We start from the raw sequence: 20435 nt of genomic DNA, 5'->3' as shown, positions 1-20435 counted from the left end.
GAGTGATGAAGGAGAAATTACCTAACAAGATAAATGAGCTCAACAGAAAGCACACAATTTTGAAAAAACAAATATTGCTTTTAAAGTAATTCTGGTGCCATAATATTCCTTATGTATATACGAAATGTGCATGGTGCATGACAATCACTGCTTTCCAAAATGAAAGAAAATAGAGTGATGTTCCTACAGATTGATGTAAGGGCTTCTGCAGTTCATTTGTGATAGAAATTCCTCCAAAAGACTCCAAATCCCTACATACAACCTAACCTTGAAGCATGTGGCTTCCAGAGCACCACAGTGCCTCCATTTTTTATGTCTTGAGATCTGAATAATTTGGATTATCCTGCTTTTCCCAATATCTGAATAGGCTTTCCCCCAGGAACCTCATCATGCCTTACCTCCTATTAGACTTTTCCTATTCTATTTCTTGAAATCTGAACTCCTTTTTTAATAACCTTCCTTATTTTTCCTTTGTTTTGTCCCTCTTTCCCCCAATTCTCTTCCTAGTTCTGCTCATTATCTTGCTCCTAATCTTTTACAGAGACATTGCAAAAGTGCCAAAAAATAGTATAGAGAAGTGTTTTGTATGAAGTGTTTTCAAGTATCTCACAGAAAATTTTCATACTTGGCATGACAATTTTAAAACTATTTGGCTAATCCTGCATTTATAAAACTAGGCAAAGCCTCTGGAATAGCAAAAATAAATCAGAAATAGACATGTGAGGCTTGTGCAAGCAAAACTAGAACATTTGTATTTCAAAACTAAAATAAATTACTTAAAAATAATTCAGAGCAAATATGTGAGTTAAACCAGGCTTCTGTCTTCTCTTAATTAAAAATCAATTACTTGAAATTATTTTATTTATTATATTAAAAATACTTTAAATTATGTATTTAAAACTGATAAACCTAGCAGTAATTCTTTATCTATAATGCTTTTGGTTTTGAAATTCTATAACTAGGTTGATTATCTTAGAAGCAGGTTAAGATTTCAGTAGTGTCAGCCTTGAGCTGCAGTCTCCATCTACACACCCAGGAGCCCAGTGACCTCTGCTGGAACCAGGGGGATTGCCTCACAGCACTGCAGGCTGCAGTGTCACCCTTTGTCCCTATCCTATAATTGTGAATGAACTAGGCATTGTTAACCCTCCTTTTTTCTTTCTTTTCTTCATTTTATTTGGAGAAAGTTACCAATTTAATTGCAGTTCTGACTTTCTGTGAAAAACTTTAATGAAGTTTTAAATAAATGTTTAACAAATAAAGATACTAAATTCAGGAAAATGGCATGACGAGAGTATGAAATTAGTAGTTTTCCTGAATTGGAGCTGTGCACATAATCCCATGATGTTTTCACCTCCAGCAGCTTCCACGTACATATTAAATTTCTTCTGTCTCTCACTTACTGCTACAGTAACTGAAAGAGTGGAGGTTCCTGGTATTGCAGATGTTAGATGATTCTCTGTAGACAGAGCAGAAAAGACATGACAGAGTGTCCCGGTCGTAAAAAAGACCATGAATAAGAAGATCAAGAAAGGATGCCAAGGAAATCCAATTACACACTGCACTGCAAAGCTGAGCTCTGCCCCCATGTGAGGTGCTTTAGGGGTTTGTGCCACCAAAGAAAAAGGTCTCAGGAGCCCCAGGACCCGGTGAGGGGCACTGTAATCACCGACTCACAGATCACACTCAGAATGCACAGCCCTCTTGAGAATGGCCTTTATCCACTTCACAATCAGAAATACCCTAATGTAGACAGTCAGGCAACATAAGCAAATTAGTATCTTCCTAACAGAAGACCAAGCAGTTATGACTCAATAATTGGATAAAATTATTTCTAATGGACACCATTTAGTGTCATTTATGAAATCTGTGTTATTTCTTTTTCCAAAGGTACAAAAGCCTTGTTCAATGTCAACAGAAACCATGGCTGATAAACACAGCTGAAATCCAAGTCACTTGAAGATAAGCATACTAATTCTACTTACAAACATTAAAGCACTGATACTGCAAAAGAACACACCAAAACCCCTATAACAGTTTTGGTCAATTCACTAAACACCATCAAAAGGATTAGGAGTGATATGGGTTTTTTCCAGGGCAGGAACCTAATGCTCATTCTCACAGCAGATGGCTTTTACTTACCAACGAAAGGGCCTGTAAAAGCAGCATGCCACTTTTCAGTAGTGCTATATTACAACTGAAACAGGGAGTGATGAGTATCATACACAATCCCAAATGCTGGGGGACTTTAAAATAGCAAGACGTATTTACACAAACTGTTACTTAGCTGGAGAAGAACAGTATATTAATATTTTCAGTAAATACTCTGAACTCTAGGAAGAGCAATAATGATACTGGTTTAAGTATCTTCTAAAAAACATTACCAGAACACTACAAATGACTCCATGCAAGTCATCTAATAAGCTGACTCAATAGTGACTAAAAGGGAGATACTGTTTGCAGAGTTGCTTCTTCAGGTACCTTGAAGTCTCAGAACAGAAATGGGAATTTTTTTTTAAAAAGTTCCAGCCCCCAATTCTCTTCAGTTGCAGACCTGACTGAACAAGTGGGCAAGAGAGCTCAATAGCCCAAAGCAGGACTGCATACAGAGCACTGATCTTCCATGCCCTGGGGAGTGCAGTGGCCCTCTACTTCCAGAGACATGTAATAATAAAAACAAGAATGAGAACAACTAGAAAATGGCACTGCTCTGTCTACTTTGCACCTTACTTCAAGTTTTAAAGGTTATCTTTTAACCCTTGTCTTTGTTGAGTGCTCCCTTTGTAGCTGTTAGGATAATGCCAACTTTTTTGCCCATCTTGGATGGCCAAATACAGACACCAGTCACTTCATTTTTGAGTGTTTATCCTCCTGGGAATGTTTATATCCCCTAAACAGACAGGTATCCACCCTCAGTTCCATGTTAGACCAGGGATCTTGACATACGAGAGACTCATCAAAAGGCCAATTCCATCACATAAATGAGAAGTTGCAGGTTTTTTCAACTGACTATACAGGGATTCTCAGCATTTCACCTGGTCCTGTGCAGATATATCACACCATACAGGTTCAGCAGCATGTGTCAGACCCTCTATGTGAGCACAGTGTCTCTCCATGTTTGCAGAATAGGACTGACAATTTTGAACTCGCTGCACACATTGACTGTACAGTTAAGTCTTCAAAGGCGCTGCTTTACAGTTTTAGAGTTTGGGATTTATGGCAATCTGGTCAGAATTATTTTCCCATAGCAAATACAGAAAAGCCCTAAATGCTAATTGAAAGTAATCATGAAGGAATTAAAAAAAGACAAACCAAACCAACCAACCAAAAAACCCCATCACACCAACCCAAACCGGGACTTATGTCAGGGGGAGCCCCAGAGAAATGGCAACCCTCCTTACAAACAACCATTGGGCTAGAGTCAGAGACAGAATCCAATTCTCCAGGCTCAACCACAGACCTCTAATTCCTAACATCTACACCAAATCAAGCAGGAATTTTCCAGCCTGTGTTAACCATGCAGCCCTGATTCAATTCTGTTCTTTGTGCTGAATGAAACAACTGCTTCTAGGGAAAAAAGCTGCTGGTGAGTCATCAAGGACTGCATTGTAACATGTACTAGGAAGATGGAGAGAAGGAAAAGGAGGTTTCTTAGGCAAACTTTATTCTGCAACTTCCTCACGTTTGAGCATCGAAATTCTAGTATTTTTTTAACATAGGAAAACTGGGATTTTTTTACACATTTTGTCACACTGAATTTAAACTTTTTAATAAATTGCAATGACAGTGCTTATTCTCATATACCCTGTAATGCAAAAGTATTTTTACTGATGCTTCTTTATAAAGATCAGGAAATAAAACCTAGTTGAATGTGATGGTATTAAAGACCAATTTACTAAACACTTTAAAATATTTGCTGTATAAGAAACTTCTAAGTAACCTGCATGTAAGTATTACTCTAATTGCATTAATTTGCTAGTAGGTGAAGTCAAATGACATTATCACATGTCTAATCCAGGTTTGCATCCCAGCAGTAGTTTAAGACAGCTGACTGTAAAGCACCAAACGGTAAAACTCTAAGTTTTGAGTAAGCCTTCGAGTTTAAAAGATTTTATCAAACTCTTCACTCCCTTCTCTTTCCACTCCCCCTGCCCCACCCCAGCCAGAGACTCTGCTTTATTGCGTGCATGTGTTTTGCTGTTGGGAAAAAATGGAGAAAATGAAGAAGTTTCACCTGCAGCTTTCAGCTACTTACAACTGGAGGTATTTTCCAATACCTTCTCACTTCCTCCTTTTTTCTAAAAAACAAATAAAACAGGAAAAGTAGTTTATCTGTTGTAGGTAAAAACATAGCTTAAGTTAATAAAGAGACACAAGACAAACCCAGTATTGTAAGGTGCTGTTTTTCTGCACTTTCACTGTTGAGACTGCGAAAGCAACGGCACTGCAGCACCAGAAGAGAGGCTGCAAAGAAGGTTTCCTGGGAAGAAGTAACAGTCTTGGAAAGAATAAGGGGCTGGAGAAGCAGAAGCTGAGAATCTTGGAAGAGGGGGATGATGATCCTGGAGCTCAGTAAGGTATCGAAAAACAAGAGCCCAAGGCTGCCCAAGGACACTGGCCAGTGGTTCCAGAGCTGGTGACTGGGCAGCTGTACAGCACAAAAGCAGCCTTCTGCCCAGCCCTCCCAACAGCATTATCACTCCGCTGGGAAGGGAACCTGAGGCTGTGCAAACCTAACACTGCTGGCAGGGTGAGGAGAAAAGCAGATACGTGCATAAAATTATAGGGTAGAATAAAAGCTCAAATCCCATTGTTTCTTAAACCCTACTATCTGGATCTACTGTCACTCACTCTGTCTCCCCGTGACCCAATCCCCCTTATAAATGTAAATAACTTTCCCAGCACATTAAAACTTCTGTGTCTACCCTGAAACAGCTCACTATCCCATACCTGAAACTAAGGGAGTAAGATTTGCATTCTCTTCCCTGCCTTCCTGCAAGGTTGAGATTTCTTGGAAGGAAATATTTCTGAAGATGCTCAGAGACAGAAGTTACAGGATCTTTCACTGTCTCTCCCCACACCAGTGATCAAGGGACCAGGATGCGAGATGCTGCGAAGAAAGATGCATTCAAGGGCATGCTTGTCCTCTAGTGTGCATACAACTAGAATTCCTCAATTTTATCTGTGCAAGTTATTTTAATAACCAGGATATTTTCAATTCAACAAGTAGTATGCAGGAAAATACAGAAAAGTTTTTGGCATTTGAAAATTATCTTTGCAAATACTTATTTGAACTATCTTCATTTACTCTCCGTCAGTGCCAGAATCCTCTTCATCCTGCTGAAATGCTGACTTGCCCAAGTCTTACTTGAACACATGCATTGAAAGCTTCTGGAAAAAAAAAACAGAGGAAAAAATCCCAACCCCTTAAAAACAAAAGCAAAACCACAACCCTGGACTCCATAGTTTCCCCACGGTTATAACCAAAAGATCTCAGGATAAAAAAGGGTAGATGTAACCAGTTTCAGTAGTCTGCCCCACGGTCAAATACCACTTTCACTAAACAACATACAAAGCATAATGAATACTTTTGGCCCAAGTCAACAAAATATTTAAGAATGTACTTTGAATCATTTTCTTGATTACAGCTATTTTCTTAAATATAGATTAATATTGTGATGCCTGTTACCAGTTTTTAAACAGCTATGTAATTTTCTTTGAATTTACTGCTGTACTTCACTTAATAATGAGAAATGTCTTCTATTTTAACAAAATCTGAATCATTATCAACTAACCAGTCAAGTCAGAAAATGCAGACTCCTTTATTTCCCTCAGCAATGTAATTTCCATCTTATTGGAGGAATTCAGGCAAAAACAAGCATTACTTCTGTAATACAACATTATATACTACTGCAAGAACAACCACCAGTTCACAATGTTAAATACCTAGATAATTTTCAAAACTGCATGTCTGCATATTCAGAATCAAAAAGCATCATAGAGAGAAAATCGACTACAAGTAACAATTAACAAAAAGAAAAAAAAAGCTGTCACTGAAAAAGCTGTCACTGTCCACAGGAACCATGTCTAGTCACGTTTTCAGTCAGTCAGTCAGCTAGCTGAGGGTCATGTCATTATTTAGTTTCTGTAGAAAAAACACAAGTACAAATATAGCATCAAAAAGCAACATACCTATTTTTATTTAAAAGTACACATTATAAAATAGAATCATTACAACAGCATATAGATAAGGCTTTCAATATCTTTAGAAGAATACTACTGAAGTGTTAGGTATGCTTCTCTAACTTTTAAAGAAGGGCCTTTTTCTAAGCAGCATATAAAAGCCAGCATTTTTTCTGCAGTATACTGTTGACACAAAATACAGCCATTTTTTTAGAGTATATTTCAACTATGATACAATTGCTTTTTTTAAACATTTTTGCACAGCAATATGTTAGTATTAAATATACATATTAAAACTTCAGGATTTTAATAAAGTTTTAAGTTAAAAAAATGAATGCAAATGAAATCAGTGATGCAGGACTTTCAGAGCAGGAGCAACAAAAGACAATAATAACCAAGTATTTCACGACAGAATAAGCGTTTTTCAATTTAGTAAGTGACTAAATAATTATTTAAAAACACCACTAAACTTTTTCAGAAGGGAAAGAATGCAATGAATCTATTTACTGTGGGTTAAAGTCAGTCAGCAATTACTATTAAAAGCCACAGAATCCAGTTCCATAGAGCTATGCCTTGCATTTCTAAATACACTGCTAGTTTGAAGCTCAGCTTTCTAAGGTCTACTTGAAAGCTTTGTGAAAGACTTTTTGAGTGGGTTTTGGTTTTTTGTTTTGTTTGTTTGTGGGTCAGTTGTTTTGTGGGGGTTGTTTTTGCGGCTGGGGGTGGTATTAAAATAGAACTACTAGGTTGCAATAAAGAGATTAATTTGAATTCCACAATGCATTCTTCTGAAAGATAGCAAAATTCTTTCCTTCCTCTTCTATTTTATGAATGATACCATTTACATGATGCCAAAGGGGTTTTTGTTCTGATTTTCACATTTTGTAGATTTTAGGAACACAGTAGTTGTAGATTTTTAGAGGGTTAATATTTCTAACAGTTTAAGTTTAATGCCTTTCTATCACTACCCCTGTCCCAGAACAGGGAGCTCAAATTCCTTTAGTTAATTAATCTTGTTTAGACTCCTTTCCAAGGTAAAGAGCTGAAGGATATCAAAAGGCCTACAGAATGAAACAAACACAGGTCAGAGTGACCCAAAAGCCAGGACTGGATGAACTCCAAGAGACCTTTGTGTGCCTGAGGAAGAAGAGTTGATGAAGACAGAGGATCTTGACGACCCCAGACCCAATTCCAGGGGGTTGGACCAGGGGTGGGACTGGGGCTGAACTGAGAAATGTGTAAAGCAATGATTGGAGGGATCTTATTATAAAAGCCATGGAAACAAGAACTGAGACACATGCATGTCATCCTGTATTCCTGTGGGCTGTAGGCCCTGTGTTATTAAAGGACCTTTACTTTTTATCTTGCCCTACACTAACGTGGCTCGAAGTCCTGTTTTTGGGGGGAAGGGTCATTCACGGCATCAACATAACTGGCATCAGATGCTGCAGTGATGTTTTCACAAAGTAATGCAAAAGTGGAGAGCACAAGCTGGGCAGCAGCAAAAACACTGAAACAGGTCTGCTTTTAGCAACTGCCTAGAAGTAGACACTATAGTTGTCTTCTCAAGCCTACACTGATTCAAAGCAAGATAGTTTAAAGTGATTATTTCAGCCATTAATACTTACTTAGCATAAGAGGGGACAACCTAACCCCCAAAAAAACCTTACGTTAGAACTTAAAGTAGTTGAGAAAACCTTATTGGTCTGTATTTCCATCTTTTCTCTGCTACTTTGAACTACTCATATAAATTGAATTTTCACTGACTTGTAGGAGAGCCTGAGTCTGTAAAATTCATAGGTGCATTAGTTTAGAATATTAATACACATGTATGCAAATTTGCCTGATAAACAAAGGTTGTTGCAAGGTAAGAAAGTTCTTTTGGTCAGAAGTTTTACATTGCAAGAGCATTATCAGTAGAATACTGTTACCATAAAACATTTTTTAAGAAACAATTTTGTAAATTGTATGTTAAAAAAGATTATATATGTAAGAAAGTGTTAGGGAAAAACTTCAAATGTGCTGAAAAAAGAAATGTTTTATTTAAATTTAATTACTCCACTGAGTTACATTTATTTTCATATAGATTCTAGAATTTACAGGTCTTATCACAGATTTCAATCAGAGAACCTTGCACAGAAAGGAATGTTTCAGAAATCCAGTCACCTTGTTAGAGACAAAAGGCAAGCAATACAACAAGACTTTAGAAAGGATTATGTTATAAGAGGCAATTACTCCCCTTAAGTGAAAACCTAGGAAAAGAGAGCAAGCTCTGCTGTAATTTTGCATGTTGTAAAAAAATAAGTCTTTGAATAGGATCTTATTTTTCTAATTAAGTAAAATAACACAACAGCAAAAGTATAGCAAAAGGATATGCCTTACTCTGACCTTATAAAAGGTTTCTAAATAGTCAATAATATGTATCTATTGAAATTTTCTAACATAATTTGAAATCCAAAATAAGCTTTAGCCTTTTGAAAATCCCATTTGGAGACCAACTGGACACGTTTTGTCAGCTGGAGACCTTAGAGAATCTTTACAAAAATCACAGCTGGAAAAAACATGTGCTTGTGTGTGTGTTCATATGTGTGAATAATAAAAAAATAAGTTTTAGATAGACCATCAGAAGAGAACTTTCCAGTCTTCTCACTCTCACCTTTCTTAAAAACAAAGAAAGAAAATGTAAGGATAAATCCTCTTTCTAATTTTGGACGCATATTGCGTTTACACTTTTCTAGCAAAAAGTACACAAGGCAGATCTGGTATTATATTACATGTCACATCAGTTATTCCTGTAGAGACCCAGAGGCTGGCCTTTAATTTTTGAAAGCAGAAGTCATCTTAAAGACAAGACTTTAAAGAGAAAAGAGAGATAGGAGCATGGGTTCAAGTTACTTAAAATTGCATTCACCAGAGCTGCTGATTAAAAAAAACCCAAACTTTCACATCAGTTTTAGCTATAAATCCAATTTTTTAAGATGAAAGTTGTGTATAAAGACTAAGGCCACCTTTAGCATCTGCAGCTTATCAAAAGAGTAACAAGAAAGTCCTTACAGAAAGAGGAGAAAAAGAACAATTTGGGCAAAATCTTTTTTGGTCTTTGCAATTCTGGAGTCACAAAGAACATCTATACAAAGAAAGGTACAAGAAGTGAAGCTTAGAAGTAAAATATTGATGTGAAGAGAGTCAGGATTTCACGTGACATTTTCTGAATAAGTTAAATCAAAACTTCATGACCCCTAGGAAGATAATATGGCTACTGGAAATATTTGGAAGCTATAGTAATATTTGAAAGTTGTTTTGTAGAAAACAGGGCTTAGCTTTTTCTCCCCCTGCTATATGTCTTCTTCAGTAATAGTTCTAATGTTAAAAAATAAAAATGAAGAAATTTGGTACAATTTAAAGCAGATCAATTGTTTTCAAGGAAAAAGTGAGTTTTGGTCCCTAAAGTCTATGAAATATAAAACCTCTCTAGGAGTTTAGCCAGCTTCCATGGGCCATAAGCATCAAACAATAAATTCTCAAAATAATTTTCTTAAACACACATCTCAATCCCTTCACCACAAGCTCTGCACTATCACATATTCCAGCTACACCTGATTTCTGAAAATCCAGGTGACCCAAATATCCTAAACTTTGTTTCACCTGAAAAACCTTACCTGTCCCCCTCATGTCCTTTTTTATTTACCCCTTCACTCCTTTGCCCTCCAAGAGCTCAACTCTGCATCTTTATCCAACACCATTGGTCGCATGTGTTTTTAATTAAAAAAAAGACACATACAAGCTTATGTCAGTTCCACTGTTTATTTTTGCATTCTGTTTTCAATGTTAACTGATTGTCTTATGTACAAAAGTGAATATTTCTATGAACATCGAGACTGATTTTTATCAACTGGTTGATATTTTTCCAAGAATTATAAAAATTCATTTTTCCTAAAAATGTACACGCGTCCTTATATAAGGATACACACCCCCATATATACATATACACACAAATTGCATTTCAAGTTGCTACCTAAGGATAGGTTTAAAGTTTATCCTTACATGTTTGTATCTAACTTCAAAACACTTCACCTATTACTGTTTCAAGCAGAACTTCAGTGTAAGTAACAGCTCAGACTGGGTACTCACCTGCTCAGTAAGTTCTCTGGCGCTTATTTGGTTCCTCTGAGGGCGAGTCTGCCAATCTCACTTTGAGCCTGACACCATTCACAATCTTGCCATGTAATGCAGTTATGGCCTCGCTGGCACTTGCTCTGTCTGCAAACTTGGCATAGGCCACATTTTTTCCAGCCACAAGGTAAACTTGTATCAATTGTCCAAAACGACTGGGGAGGAAAAGAAAAGGTAATTTACAGGTTTTCCTGCAGCATATCCAATCTCAAGTACACGTGACTTGTTACCTGCCAAAACTGTACTCTGATCTGTATGCTAGGTTGTCTTCTGCTAGCCCCTTCTAAAACTCCCAGTTTTCACATTCCCTTGTGTTGAATTATGGGCAGGAATAGAAATAACACCAAACATCATAGACAATATTTTCTATGGAGTGTTATGATAGAACCATTGAAAAGAATATGTAAAGCTCATCAATACTATAGTCCCCCAAAACTAAGTGGCATTCAAAACACCCCACAAAAACAAAAGAAGAAAATATGAACAAACCAAAAATAAGACATACACACAGAAATCAGCAGATAATTTAGAAGCTAAACCTGCATCTCACTTAAATGAACTTCCCCCGTTGTGATTCATCTTTGAAGAGGCCTCACTGAAATGACTCAGAAAGCAAGCACAAAAGCTCTAGGGAAAAACATACATTTCCAAACCCTCAGGAGATTCCTAGACAGTTCCTTAAAATATGTTTTTAAAAAATAGTCTGCTTGCTTCACACTGAAGTTATACAAGTGTATACATAGCCTTCTCCTTCACCAGCCCCTGATTTAAAAATCCAGTATATCAAATAGGTAGTTTTAAATTCCACATAAGTGCATACTATTTCTTTTCCTTTTCTGGTGCTTTGAAAATAGATTGGCTTTCCAACATTTATTGCAGGTGCAAGCTATTAGAAAAGGGAAATGTCTTTCTCTCAAGAGTATACTACAAATAGAAAGTTGACTAGAGATTTGTTTTAAAAATGTCAAAAACTGCCACAAGTCTTTGCTCCTCAGAAGGAGGTCGTGTGACACAGCTGAAATAGTGTTGGTAAGATGCAAACTATTATGATATATCAGACAAAAACAACTCCCCATACTTACTCATCTAAGTTACCATGGAAATTTATCAAAATACTAAATACCTTACAGAAATAAGTAAAAAAAAGGCAAAATAAATTGGGAAATAAGAACTGGAAGTAGCACATTTTTTGGCTAAAAATAAATGTTAGAAGACTACACATTTTACTTCATATTAAGTTAATTGATAAGAAAGCTGCTATACTGATGACACTGCATCTATGCTTCAATGGGAATTCCATTATGCATGTGTTTCAAAAAGCAACTGTTGCCTACAGTTCACTTATAACTGCCTTTTCTGGAAAGCGTTTTCATGACAATATTTCTTATTTTCAACATTTATTTTAAATATTTCTTAGTTCGTTTTCTTTTTGTAGGGAACACTTATTTGTAAATGGAGACTTACCAGAACACATCCTCCAATACATTTACAGGTAAAGGATGAGGATGAAAAAGTATGAAAAGCCTTTCCTTTACAGAAGTGTCAGGTGGAACTTTTTTTTTGGGTGGTGGAAGTATGGCATCTGTTTGGGGCTGAAGTAACTGTGGGCCAGCAGTTCCTCCAAATGCCTGCTGAAACAGGGGAAAAAAAGGCAAGTATAAAATAACTGACGGCAGGAGGTGGAGGAAGTAATTCTACCTTACTTACAATTCTTTTTTCCCATCACAGGACAAACAGCCTCTATGAGTTCTAATCTTCATTACTTTATTTAGTTTGGTTATTTCATTCAACTGGACAATAAACCCAAGTAAGCTCAGACACCTTTACAGGGAATAAAAATATACCAACCAACTGCAGGTACATCTTAAAAAATGCAGCATCTAAAACAGTTACGGAAGAAAGTGAGCAGTGTTCTTCATTGACATATCTGAAGATTCTTACAATTCAGAAGAATACTAACACTATCCATTACTAACACTATTATAATAACTTACAGGAGGTGTCCGGTACTGCTGAACCATCACATTGTTAGTGCGCAACGCTGATGACACTTGTGCTGTTACCAGCTGTGTTGCCATTTTTCTGATGAGGCTGCAAGCAGAAGTGATAATAAAATATTTTAAAGAAAGAGCTAAGTTATGATAATCTTAAATTGCGCAAGAGAAAATAAGTTTTAATGCACATCTAAGAGTATTTCTGGAACTCTGTAATACTATGGAGATAATGAAAATCAAGCCAGGCCTTCATGACATTCTATAGCCATAATCTGAAAGTATGGATGCTAGCTGGAACTCACTGGAAATACTCATACATTACTACATACACAGATACAAAATTACTCTTTGCTTGTTTTAATACTCTATGAGAGCCCCCTACATTTTGTGAGAGGTGCCTAAAAAGCAAAAGGGACAGAAAAATGTCACCTGTTTGAGTAAAGAGCATAAAGATTCAGTTCAGAAGTTAAAATACTATCACAGAAAGTTTACTTCCAGCCCTCATTTTCCATGGTTTTTATTTTGTTCTGTTGCAGAACAAGAAAAAGCAATTGTACTTTTTGCATAGATTTACAATCTGAGTTGAAGGACCATGGTGTAGAAATTATTGAAGAATGAAGGTTGCACTCAACAATTTTCTAGTTTAGGTCAGGCATGCACTTCTGAAGTGAATCTCCCCATTGCACCTTCTTACTGTCCTCATTTATCATCCAGAACAGGTTTGACAACTACATTCCTTCAGGATGAAACTAAGCCAAAATATTCACTGAAGGAGAGTATCTAAGCCACTCCAGCTTGTGTGCGTGTGTGTGTCTCGGCTTCGCGAACGAAGATTTGGGAAGGGCTGTCCCCATGCGGGTGTGCCCTTCCAGCCTGCGCAGTGGATTTTTTTAGGTGAGGCTCAGCGTTTAAGTCCTGAGGTTCATCTGCCACGGCCGAGCGAGCTTGGACAGTGCCAGTGAAGTTCCTCAGGACTAGAACCTACAGCATCCGGCATTTCCAAGGAGGTCTCCCATCCAAGTACTAATCCGGAGCAGACCCTGCTTAGCTTCCGAGATCTGACGGGATCGGATGTCAGGGAGGCATTTAACTGCCTAACTCCAACTTGTAATGGGTATTCAATTCACAGGAACGAGTTAGAGATGGTGAAACACCAGACAATTCCCCACATTGCGAGGGTATCAGATCCTCAGCACCCAATAGCTTTACTCTACATGCCTTAATGGCAGTTAAATGCCTGCCGGATAGCCGATCCCGTCAGATCTCGGAAGCTAAGCAGGGTCTGCCCCAGATTAGTACTTGGATGGGAGACCTCCTGGGAATAGAAAAACATGATCAAAACCACATTCTAGCCTTGTTAAATATTACATCAACGAAGATTCTTGACAAATCCAAGATTTTTCCACGGTAGCTAAGAATATATATTTTAATCTTCTCTTTATCAAAGACTAGTAAGCTTCAAAAGGTTTATTCTAAACCATTCAAAAACAAAACCTAAAACCAAACATTTCAATTTCAGAAAACATGGAGCATGGAACAAGCTCACAGTGATATTGGTGTTACTTCTTATGTTAAAAATTTATTTATTTATTTAAAATTTTTGTCTCCAAAACACAAGTTACAACATTTTACCCCAATGTATTAGTACTCACTCTGAGCTATCACTCCCATCTTCTAGGAAAATGACAGTTAATCGATTTCCAGGAGGATACTCAAACCCATGTAATTTGTACTTGGCATAAATAGCTGATGCAGCAGTACTGTACTGAATCACAGCGTACCCTACAAACACAGTGCACAGTTAAGTATGACATGGCTAAATCCTAGGAACAAATTACACTCATATAGAGCAATATGATTAAACTGCTCATCAGTCATGAATGACACAAAATTCTTGTCTTTTTACCACACATCTCACATTACTTAACCAGTAGTATTTGTAGAAAACTTCAGTGGAATTAACTGGTGACAGATGAGCTGTGTTTACAGTAACTTGAAAAGCTGGTAAATAAAACCACACCAGTGAAAGAATCTTTACTTAATCCAGAGTAGCAAAAGGATACATAATTTCATTTAAAATGCAATTATCCCATCAACAGTGTCTAAAGAACTGTAAAGTGACATTTTAAGTGTCTGAACATTTACATTTCAAGTTTCTTGGAGAAGAAACCATTTCCACATTTGTCTCAGCAGCAGCAAAACAAGACTGAAACCAAAACATCCTTTTAATAGAAAACATGACTTGTTTCAGAATTATTTAAACCCATTTACTCATGTCAGCTTCTACATACATATACATACACACACACACACCCCATTTCAAGATAAAAATTCAAAAGATCTGTTTAGAGAACATTTTAACTAGATGTCTAATAATTTCTGAAAATTTTTCTTCGTTTATGCTGCCTAAAACTATTAATTTGGCCAAAACCCACTTATCATGACATTGATTCTGTCCTTCTTGAGATTTTATTGCCTGAAAGTAAAGCTATTCGAGGTTACCTGTAAACATGTTCAAGCAAAACTGAATGTTTGGGTTTATGCAGTGATAGCAGCAACCATTGATTCTTTTCAACAAGTGTACTGTATTTTGCCATGCAAACTAATTGAAGTAAAATTACACAGAAGAAAGAAAAAAACTTTTTGTATTTATACTTACCACTATTGGTATAAGGATCTCGCTGAACATCACAATATTCCAGTCCTGGAACTAAATCAAAGAGGGCGAACAGCTGCTCTTGAATAAAGGGAAGCCGTGATACCACTGACAGACGTTTGGAGACAGATTCTTGAATTCTGCTCTCATTTTTTTCAAAGCTACAAAATTCTGGCTGTACACCTCAAGAACCAACAAAATAATTTGAGTCATCACACATACATTTCATGTATGTGTTGCATTCAACTTTTAAAAGGAATCCATGTCAATTATATGCTAAAGGTAATATGTTAATTTCACCAATGGAAGGCACAAAATAATTGGCCAACCAGATCAAAGTAAGCCATAAAAACGTAGAGATGAAATGCCTGGCTAGTTTCTAACTTCAATATCCAACCTGCTACTTAAGTGTTGACCTAAGACTCCATTGGCTTCCCTTCTTCCAAACTGCATTCTTACTTAGTGACCATACTCAAGACTACAAATCATTTTTAGTATAAAAGCCGTGACTTACAAAATGGAAGTGTAGTTCCTCTTGGTTCTTGCCTTGTGTTATTACTGTAATAGTCATGTTCAAAAGTCTCAGATGACTTATTTTTAGGTTCAGCCAAAATGGCCCTGAAACCTGAAAGAAACAATCATATATATATAGCAACACCTCAGCACATTTCAACTATCTGACCAGACTCATGCCTTCCAAGTCCCATATTTAGAAACCTATTATTCAGAAAACCCAGTAAGCACTGACTCTAGTGAAATAACTAATCTATAACTCTTGAAGTCTGCTATAATAACTGTGTGGAAGTTAGCAGCTTCCACATAGAACTACTCCTACTCACAAGTTAAGCACAACAATCAACTTGCCATGAGTGTGACTTAGCACTGGCAGAGGTTACCCAGAAATGTTGTGGAGTCTCCATGCTTGGATATTCAAAAGCTGCATGAACATGGTCCTGAGCAACCACAGTGCCCAGTTGTGACCCTGCTTGAACAAGATGACCTCAGGGTCCCTTCCAGCTTCAACCATTCTGTGATACTTAGCAGCATTCTGAGATGCTCCAGAAGCAATCACCTGAACTTCTGTGCTAAAACAGAAATTTATGGGTGTTTTGCACTGACGTAGGTTTTGCTTTTATGAAAGAAATGGATATTACACTCAAGCCATTCAAGGAATTTCATTTTAACCTCACAGCAAAAGGGACATAAGGTATGACTGCTAAGTAATCTGACTCATATTCCCCTGCACAAATAGAATTTTTGTAAAACCACTTATGATAGCTAAGATGCAGAACCACCACAGATATTAAAGTAGGAAAAAAAACTAAAGACACTAAAAAAATAAGAACAACAAACCACCACACCCACACACCAAGTTGTTTTATACTTGTGATTAAGCAAACATCAAACAGGAGGTTGGACTGGAAGGCTGCTGTTAGGTTTCCCCAAAAGCCTTTCTTCTCCTGGGTGAGCAAGCCCAGTTCCCTCCATCTCTCCTCCTAAGTCATGCGCTTGCAGCCCTTGACCACCTTGGTGGCCTTCCATCAGAGTCACTCAAATTCAATAACACATTTTGGCACTAAAGCATAAATGATAAATTACAGAATTGCAGAATGGTTTGGGTTGAAAGGGACCTTACAGATCATCCCGTTCCAACCACCTGCAATGGGCAGGGACACCTTCCACTAGACCAGGTTACACAGAACCCCATCCAGACTATCCCTGAACACTTCTAGGGATGGAGCGTCCACAATTTCTCTGGGCAATCTGTTCCAGTGCCTCACCAAATGGCTGTATGAATAAAGCATACAAAGTCTTTCACTCTATAACAGATAAATCATGACACTAAATGAAAACAAACACCCTGTCCCCAATTTCAATTAGCAAGATTTTTTTTCTTAACTAAATATAATCACAACAGAATCCCTACGGATTATCAAATGTATTTTATATATAAATTAATTTTATGTCAAATAAATTTTATTTAAAATGCCTATTCCCAAGGATACGTTGAAATTGTACTTTCCTGTGCATGAAACCTACATTACAAGCCAATAATAATGCATGAATGAAAACTCTGGATCCATTTCCAAACACTCTTCACTGATCTTACTGTGCAGTTTGGTCCTGAAAGAATATAATCAGGTGACTATTCCCACTGAATGTTAAGAATGCTATTATTTATTTGCACGAGAACTTTGACTCATGATATTTTTACATCATTAATAATTTACCTGATAACAAAACCAAAATTAAAAGGTACATCAATGATGATACACACTTATTGCAAAAAAATGTCAAAGAATTCAGTCAGATTCTTACTTCGATCACACTCTTCAATTGCTCGGGCAGCTTGCGATGGTTTGAGATACCTCACATAGCCCAAACCTTTACTTTCTCCAGTGGTCTTGTTTTTAATGATGCTGCAATATTCAATGTCTCCATACATCTAGAAGAATTTAAAAGCATGTTAATTTCCAATATTTGAAAACGCATAAAGCTTCCATGCACCAAGCTCTGCCAATAACTGAGACACAGGCATTTTAAAACAATTAACAAATAGCAAATCGGTACCTTAAACTTCTCTCGCAGATCCTCCTCTGTATAGGATTTTGGTATCATAACAAAGATTCGTGTAAGCTCCTCATCTTCAAGATCTCGGTGGCTTCCAGAAGCTCTTGACTGAGCAATAAATACCTAATGAAATAATTGCATAAACACCAATTACCAGCAAAAGGGTTTTAAGCATGTATCAACAAGCAAGAAAAAAGCTTAACAATCTTTGTATTTATTGTTCACACAAGCTAGCTTTCCTAACATGGAAAAAAGAACATCTGTGATCAGCTGTGACAAAAGACCTACGAATAAAAGTCCCCCCCAAGTGTTTTCCCAAGCAGGACAGAGGCCAGCAGAAGTTCTCACCGGGGATAATGAACAATGGTGAGGAATACTGTTGCTGATTCAGCAGCACTGCCAATATCACCAGTGACATGAGAGAGGTCTCAAAGAACACATTACTGTAACAGGCCTAGTACAGCAGCAGTAAAAACAAACATGCACCCAAACAAAACAGCCTAACAGCTTATTAAAACCTTGCTGCTGCAGTTCACTGCTCAGTTGGGCTGAAGTTTACAGGTCTAGTGAGATCTATGAAAGAACATAATTTCTCACACCTGTTACTTTAAAAAGCCCTTCTAATTATTGAAATAAATTTCATGTCAAAGTGCACATTAGAAGACAAGGAGAAAAAACTGAACCACAAACAAAAACAAACAAACAAACAAACCCAAAACAACCATGTAAGAAAAACACAACTTTCAAATCTTCATATACAAAAGTAGAAACTGATTTCACAGAGCTCTTAATTCATTTTTCTAATAGTCATGCAGGGGAGGGAGGATCAAAACTGATCTTTTGGCTTCTGATGACAAGTTCTTCAGGTAAGATTTTAATGACTCAATTTCATTTTCAAATTAATCACATGGAATCTTCTACTGTTCAAACTCATTCATATCTTGTTAGTACTTGGTGAACATGAAAACAAATCAGGAAGCTGAAAGGTGCCAGCCAGTTCCATAGATTAAAAAAAGATAAATAAATTTTAAAAGTGTTCAGAAGCTACAAAACCAAAGTTTTTGCAAAGACAGTTCTATTTATTCACATCTATCTTGCTTATAATGCTTACAATACACTGTTTAAAAATCCTTATCACAGAGACTCCCTGAAAATTAAAAACATAACACCGAACAAAGGCCCCCCAGTTTCCAGGGAGCGCATTTTCCCCCCGCCTGATAAAGCTCAGGCCACGCGTGGGACCTTCAGGTCCGGATGAGCCCCGCAGCCCTCCCCGCGCCCGCCAGCCCCGCAGCCGCGGCGGTGCGGGGGCACCGGGCAGGGCCGCGGGCGGCTGCTCTCCCCGCTCGGCCTCCAGACTGCCCGGCTGCTCTCCCCTCCCGGTCTCCAGACTGCCCGGCTGCTCTCCCCGCCCAGCTCCCGGGGATGCTCCGGGCGAGCCCCCGACCCCGCCCGCCCCGCGGCCCCGGCCCCGCTCCCCGGCGTGTACCTTGATGGGCTTGGTGTCGGGGAGCAGGCTGCGGCCGTGCATCTCCTCCATGGCCCGGCAGGCCTGCGAGCTGCGGGCGAACTTGATGAAGGCGATGCCGCGGGACTCATTGGTGCGCCTGTCCCGCAGGAGCCAGATGTTCTGGATGTCCCCGAAGGGGGCGAAGCGCTCCCGGATCAGCGACTCCTCCGTGTCCTTACCCAGCACCACGAAGATGCGGCTGTTGGGCGGCTCGTCCAGGCACTCGGCCGAGAGGCGAACGCCGCCGCTCTCCTCCATGGCTAGACCACGGACCACTGCAGGGAATCCCCCGGGGGCCAGCAGGGTATTGCCACGGTGCCCTTTCCGCTGGGGAGGCAACGTGCCCGCCCCTTCCGCCGCCTCTTCCTCCGCGCCGGCCGCGCCCATCCCGCCTCCAATCCGCGGCCGGGGTTTAGCGGCAGCGCCGCGAGAGCAGCCCCGTCACCTAGAGCCGGCCTGGCTGTCTCTAAGGATAGAGACGCCACATCATCCCCGGGCAGCCCGTCCCGTGCTCACTGTAACAAAAGTGTTTCTTGACGTTTAGAGGGAGCCCCCTGTGTTTCAGCGGTGTCTATTGCCTCTGGTTCTGTCACTGGGCACCGCTGGGAATAGTCTGGGTCCGCCTTCATTCTCTCCCTTCAACTATTTATATGTATTTATATATAATTATAACATCCACCTTTCATTCTCTGGGCTACACAGTCCCAAGTCCGAGTCTTTCCTCATGTGAGAGAGGCTCCAGTCCCTTAGTCATTTTTTTGGCACTTCACTGGACTCCTCCAGTATGTCCTAAGGCACCTCACCAGTCCTGAGGAGAGAGGAAGGTCATAGCCCTTGCCCTGCCGGTAGCACTCCTCCTAATGCAGCCCAGCACACTGGTGGCCCTCTTTGCTGCACATTGCTGGCTCATGTTTGCCTTGGTGTCCACCACAATGTACAAGTCTTTTCTGCAAAGCTACTTTCAGCCAGTCACCCCCTCCCAGAATGTGTTGAGGCATGTGGTTGTTCCTCCTCAGGTGGAGGACTCTTGCACTTCCCTTTGTTAAACTTCTTGGTGCTCCTGTCAGACCAGTCTCCAGCCTGCCACGTTCATGCGAATGGCATCTGGTAGGACCTGATGTATTGACCACTCCTCCCAGATTTGTAACCTCTGGTCAGTATTTTCCTAACATACTCACTTCTGCTGAAATAATTTATTTTTAAAGGGCCTCCTTCAACTAGAGACTTACTACACTACATGGTGACTCATCTCCTTTGAAATAGCACTAGTGTCATAAAGAGAGAGCTCCTCTGAAGAAACTATTTTCAAGGTCTTTGTGCTACAGGTAAAAGTGGGGCTTCTTGTAAT

At 38.8% G+C, this 20435-nt stretch overlaps 1 protein-coding gene across 3 annotated transcripts; it reads right to left on the bottom strand.

Annotated features, from left to right (window-relative positions):
• Positions 1-970: 970 nt before the first annotated feature.
• On the bottom strand, positions 971-19445 carry RBM45 (RNA binding motif protein 45). 3 transcript variants are annotated; one of them, XM_071562266.1, is made up of 10 exons: positions 19067-19445; positions 17578-17700; positions 17326-17452; positions 15521-15631; positions 15010-15189; positions 14003-14132; positions 12351-12447; positions 11821-11987; positions 10315-10511; positions 971-5391 (listed from the first exon to the last, which is right to left on the bottom strand). In XM_071562266.1, the coding sequence occupies exons 1-9, from the start codon at positions 19343-19345 to the stop codon at positions 10319-10321; spliced, it is 1407 nt and encodes a 468-aa protein (XP_071418367.1). In that variant the 5' UTR covers positions 19346-19445; the 3' UTR covers positions 971-5391; positions 10315-10318. The 3 variants fall into 3 exon arrangements, with proteins under 3 accessions (XP_071418367.1, XP_071418366.1, XP_071418368.1); XM_071562265.1 differs by lacking the exon at positions 971-5391 and adding an exon at positions 5799-6145; XM_071562267.1 differs by lacking the exon at positions 971-5391 and adding an exon at positions 5799-6145 and having other exon boundaries at positions 11821-11984.
• Between the last annotated feature and the right edge of the window lie 990 nt (positions 19446-20435).

The sequence above is a fragment of the Pithys albifrons genome, chromosome 8 (assembly GCF_047495875.1).
Source record: "Pithys albifrons albifrons isolate INPA30051 chromosome 8, PitAlb_v1, whole genome shotgun sequence".
In the NCBI taxonomy this organism is placed as follows: domain Eukaryota; kingdom Metazoa; phylum Chordata; class Aves; order Passeriformes; family Thamnophilidae; genus Pithys; species Pithys albifrons.
The sequence above is the reverse complement of the archived record's forward strand: the minus strand, read 5'-3'. Positions and strand labels throughout refer to the sequence as shown.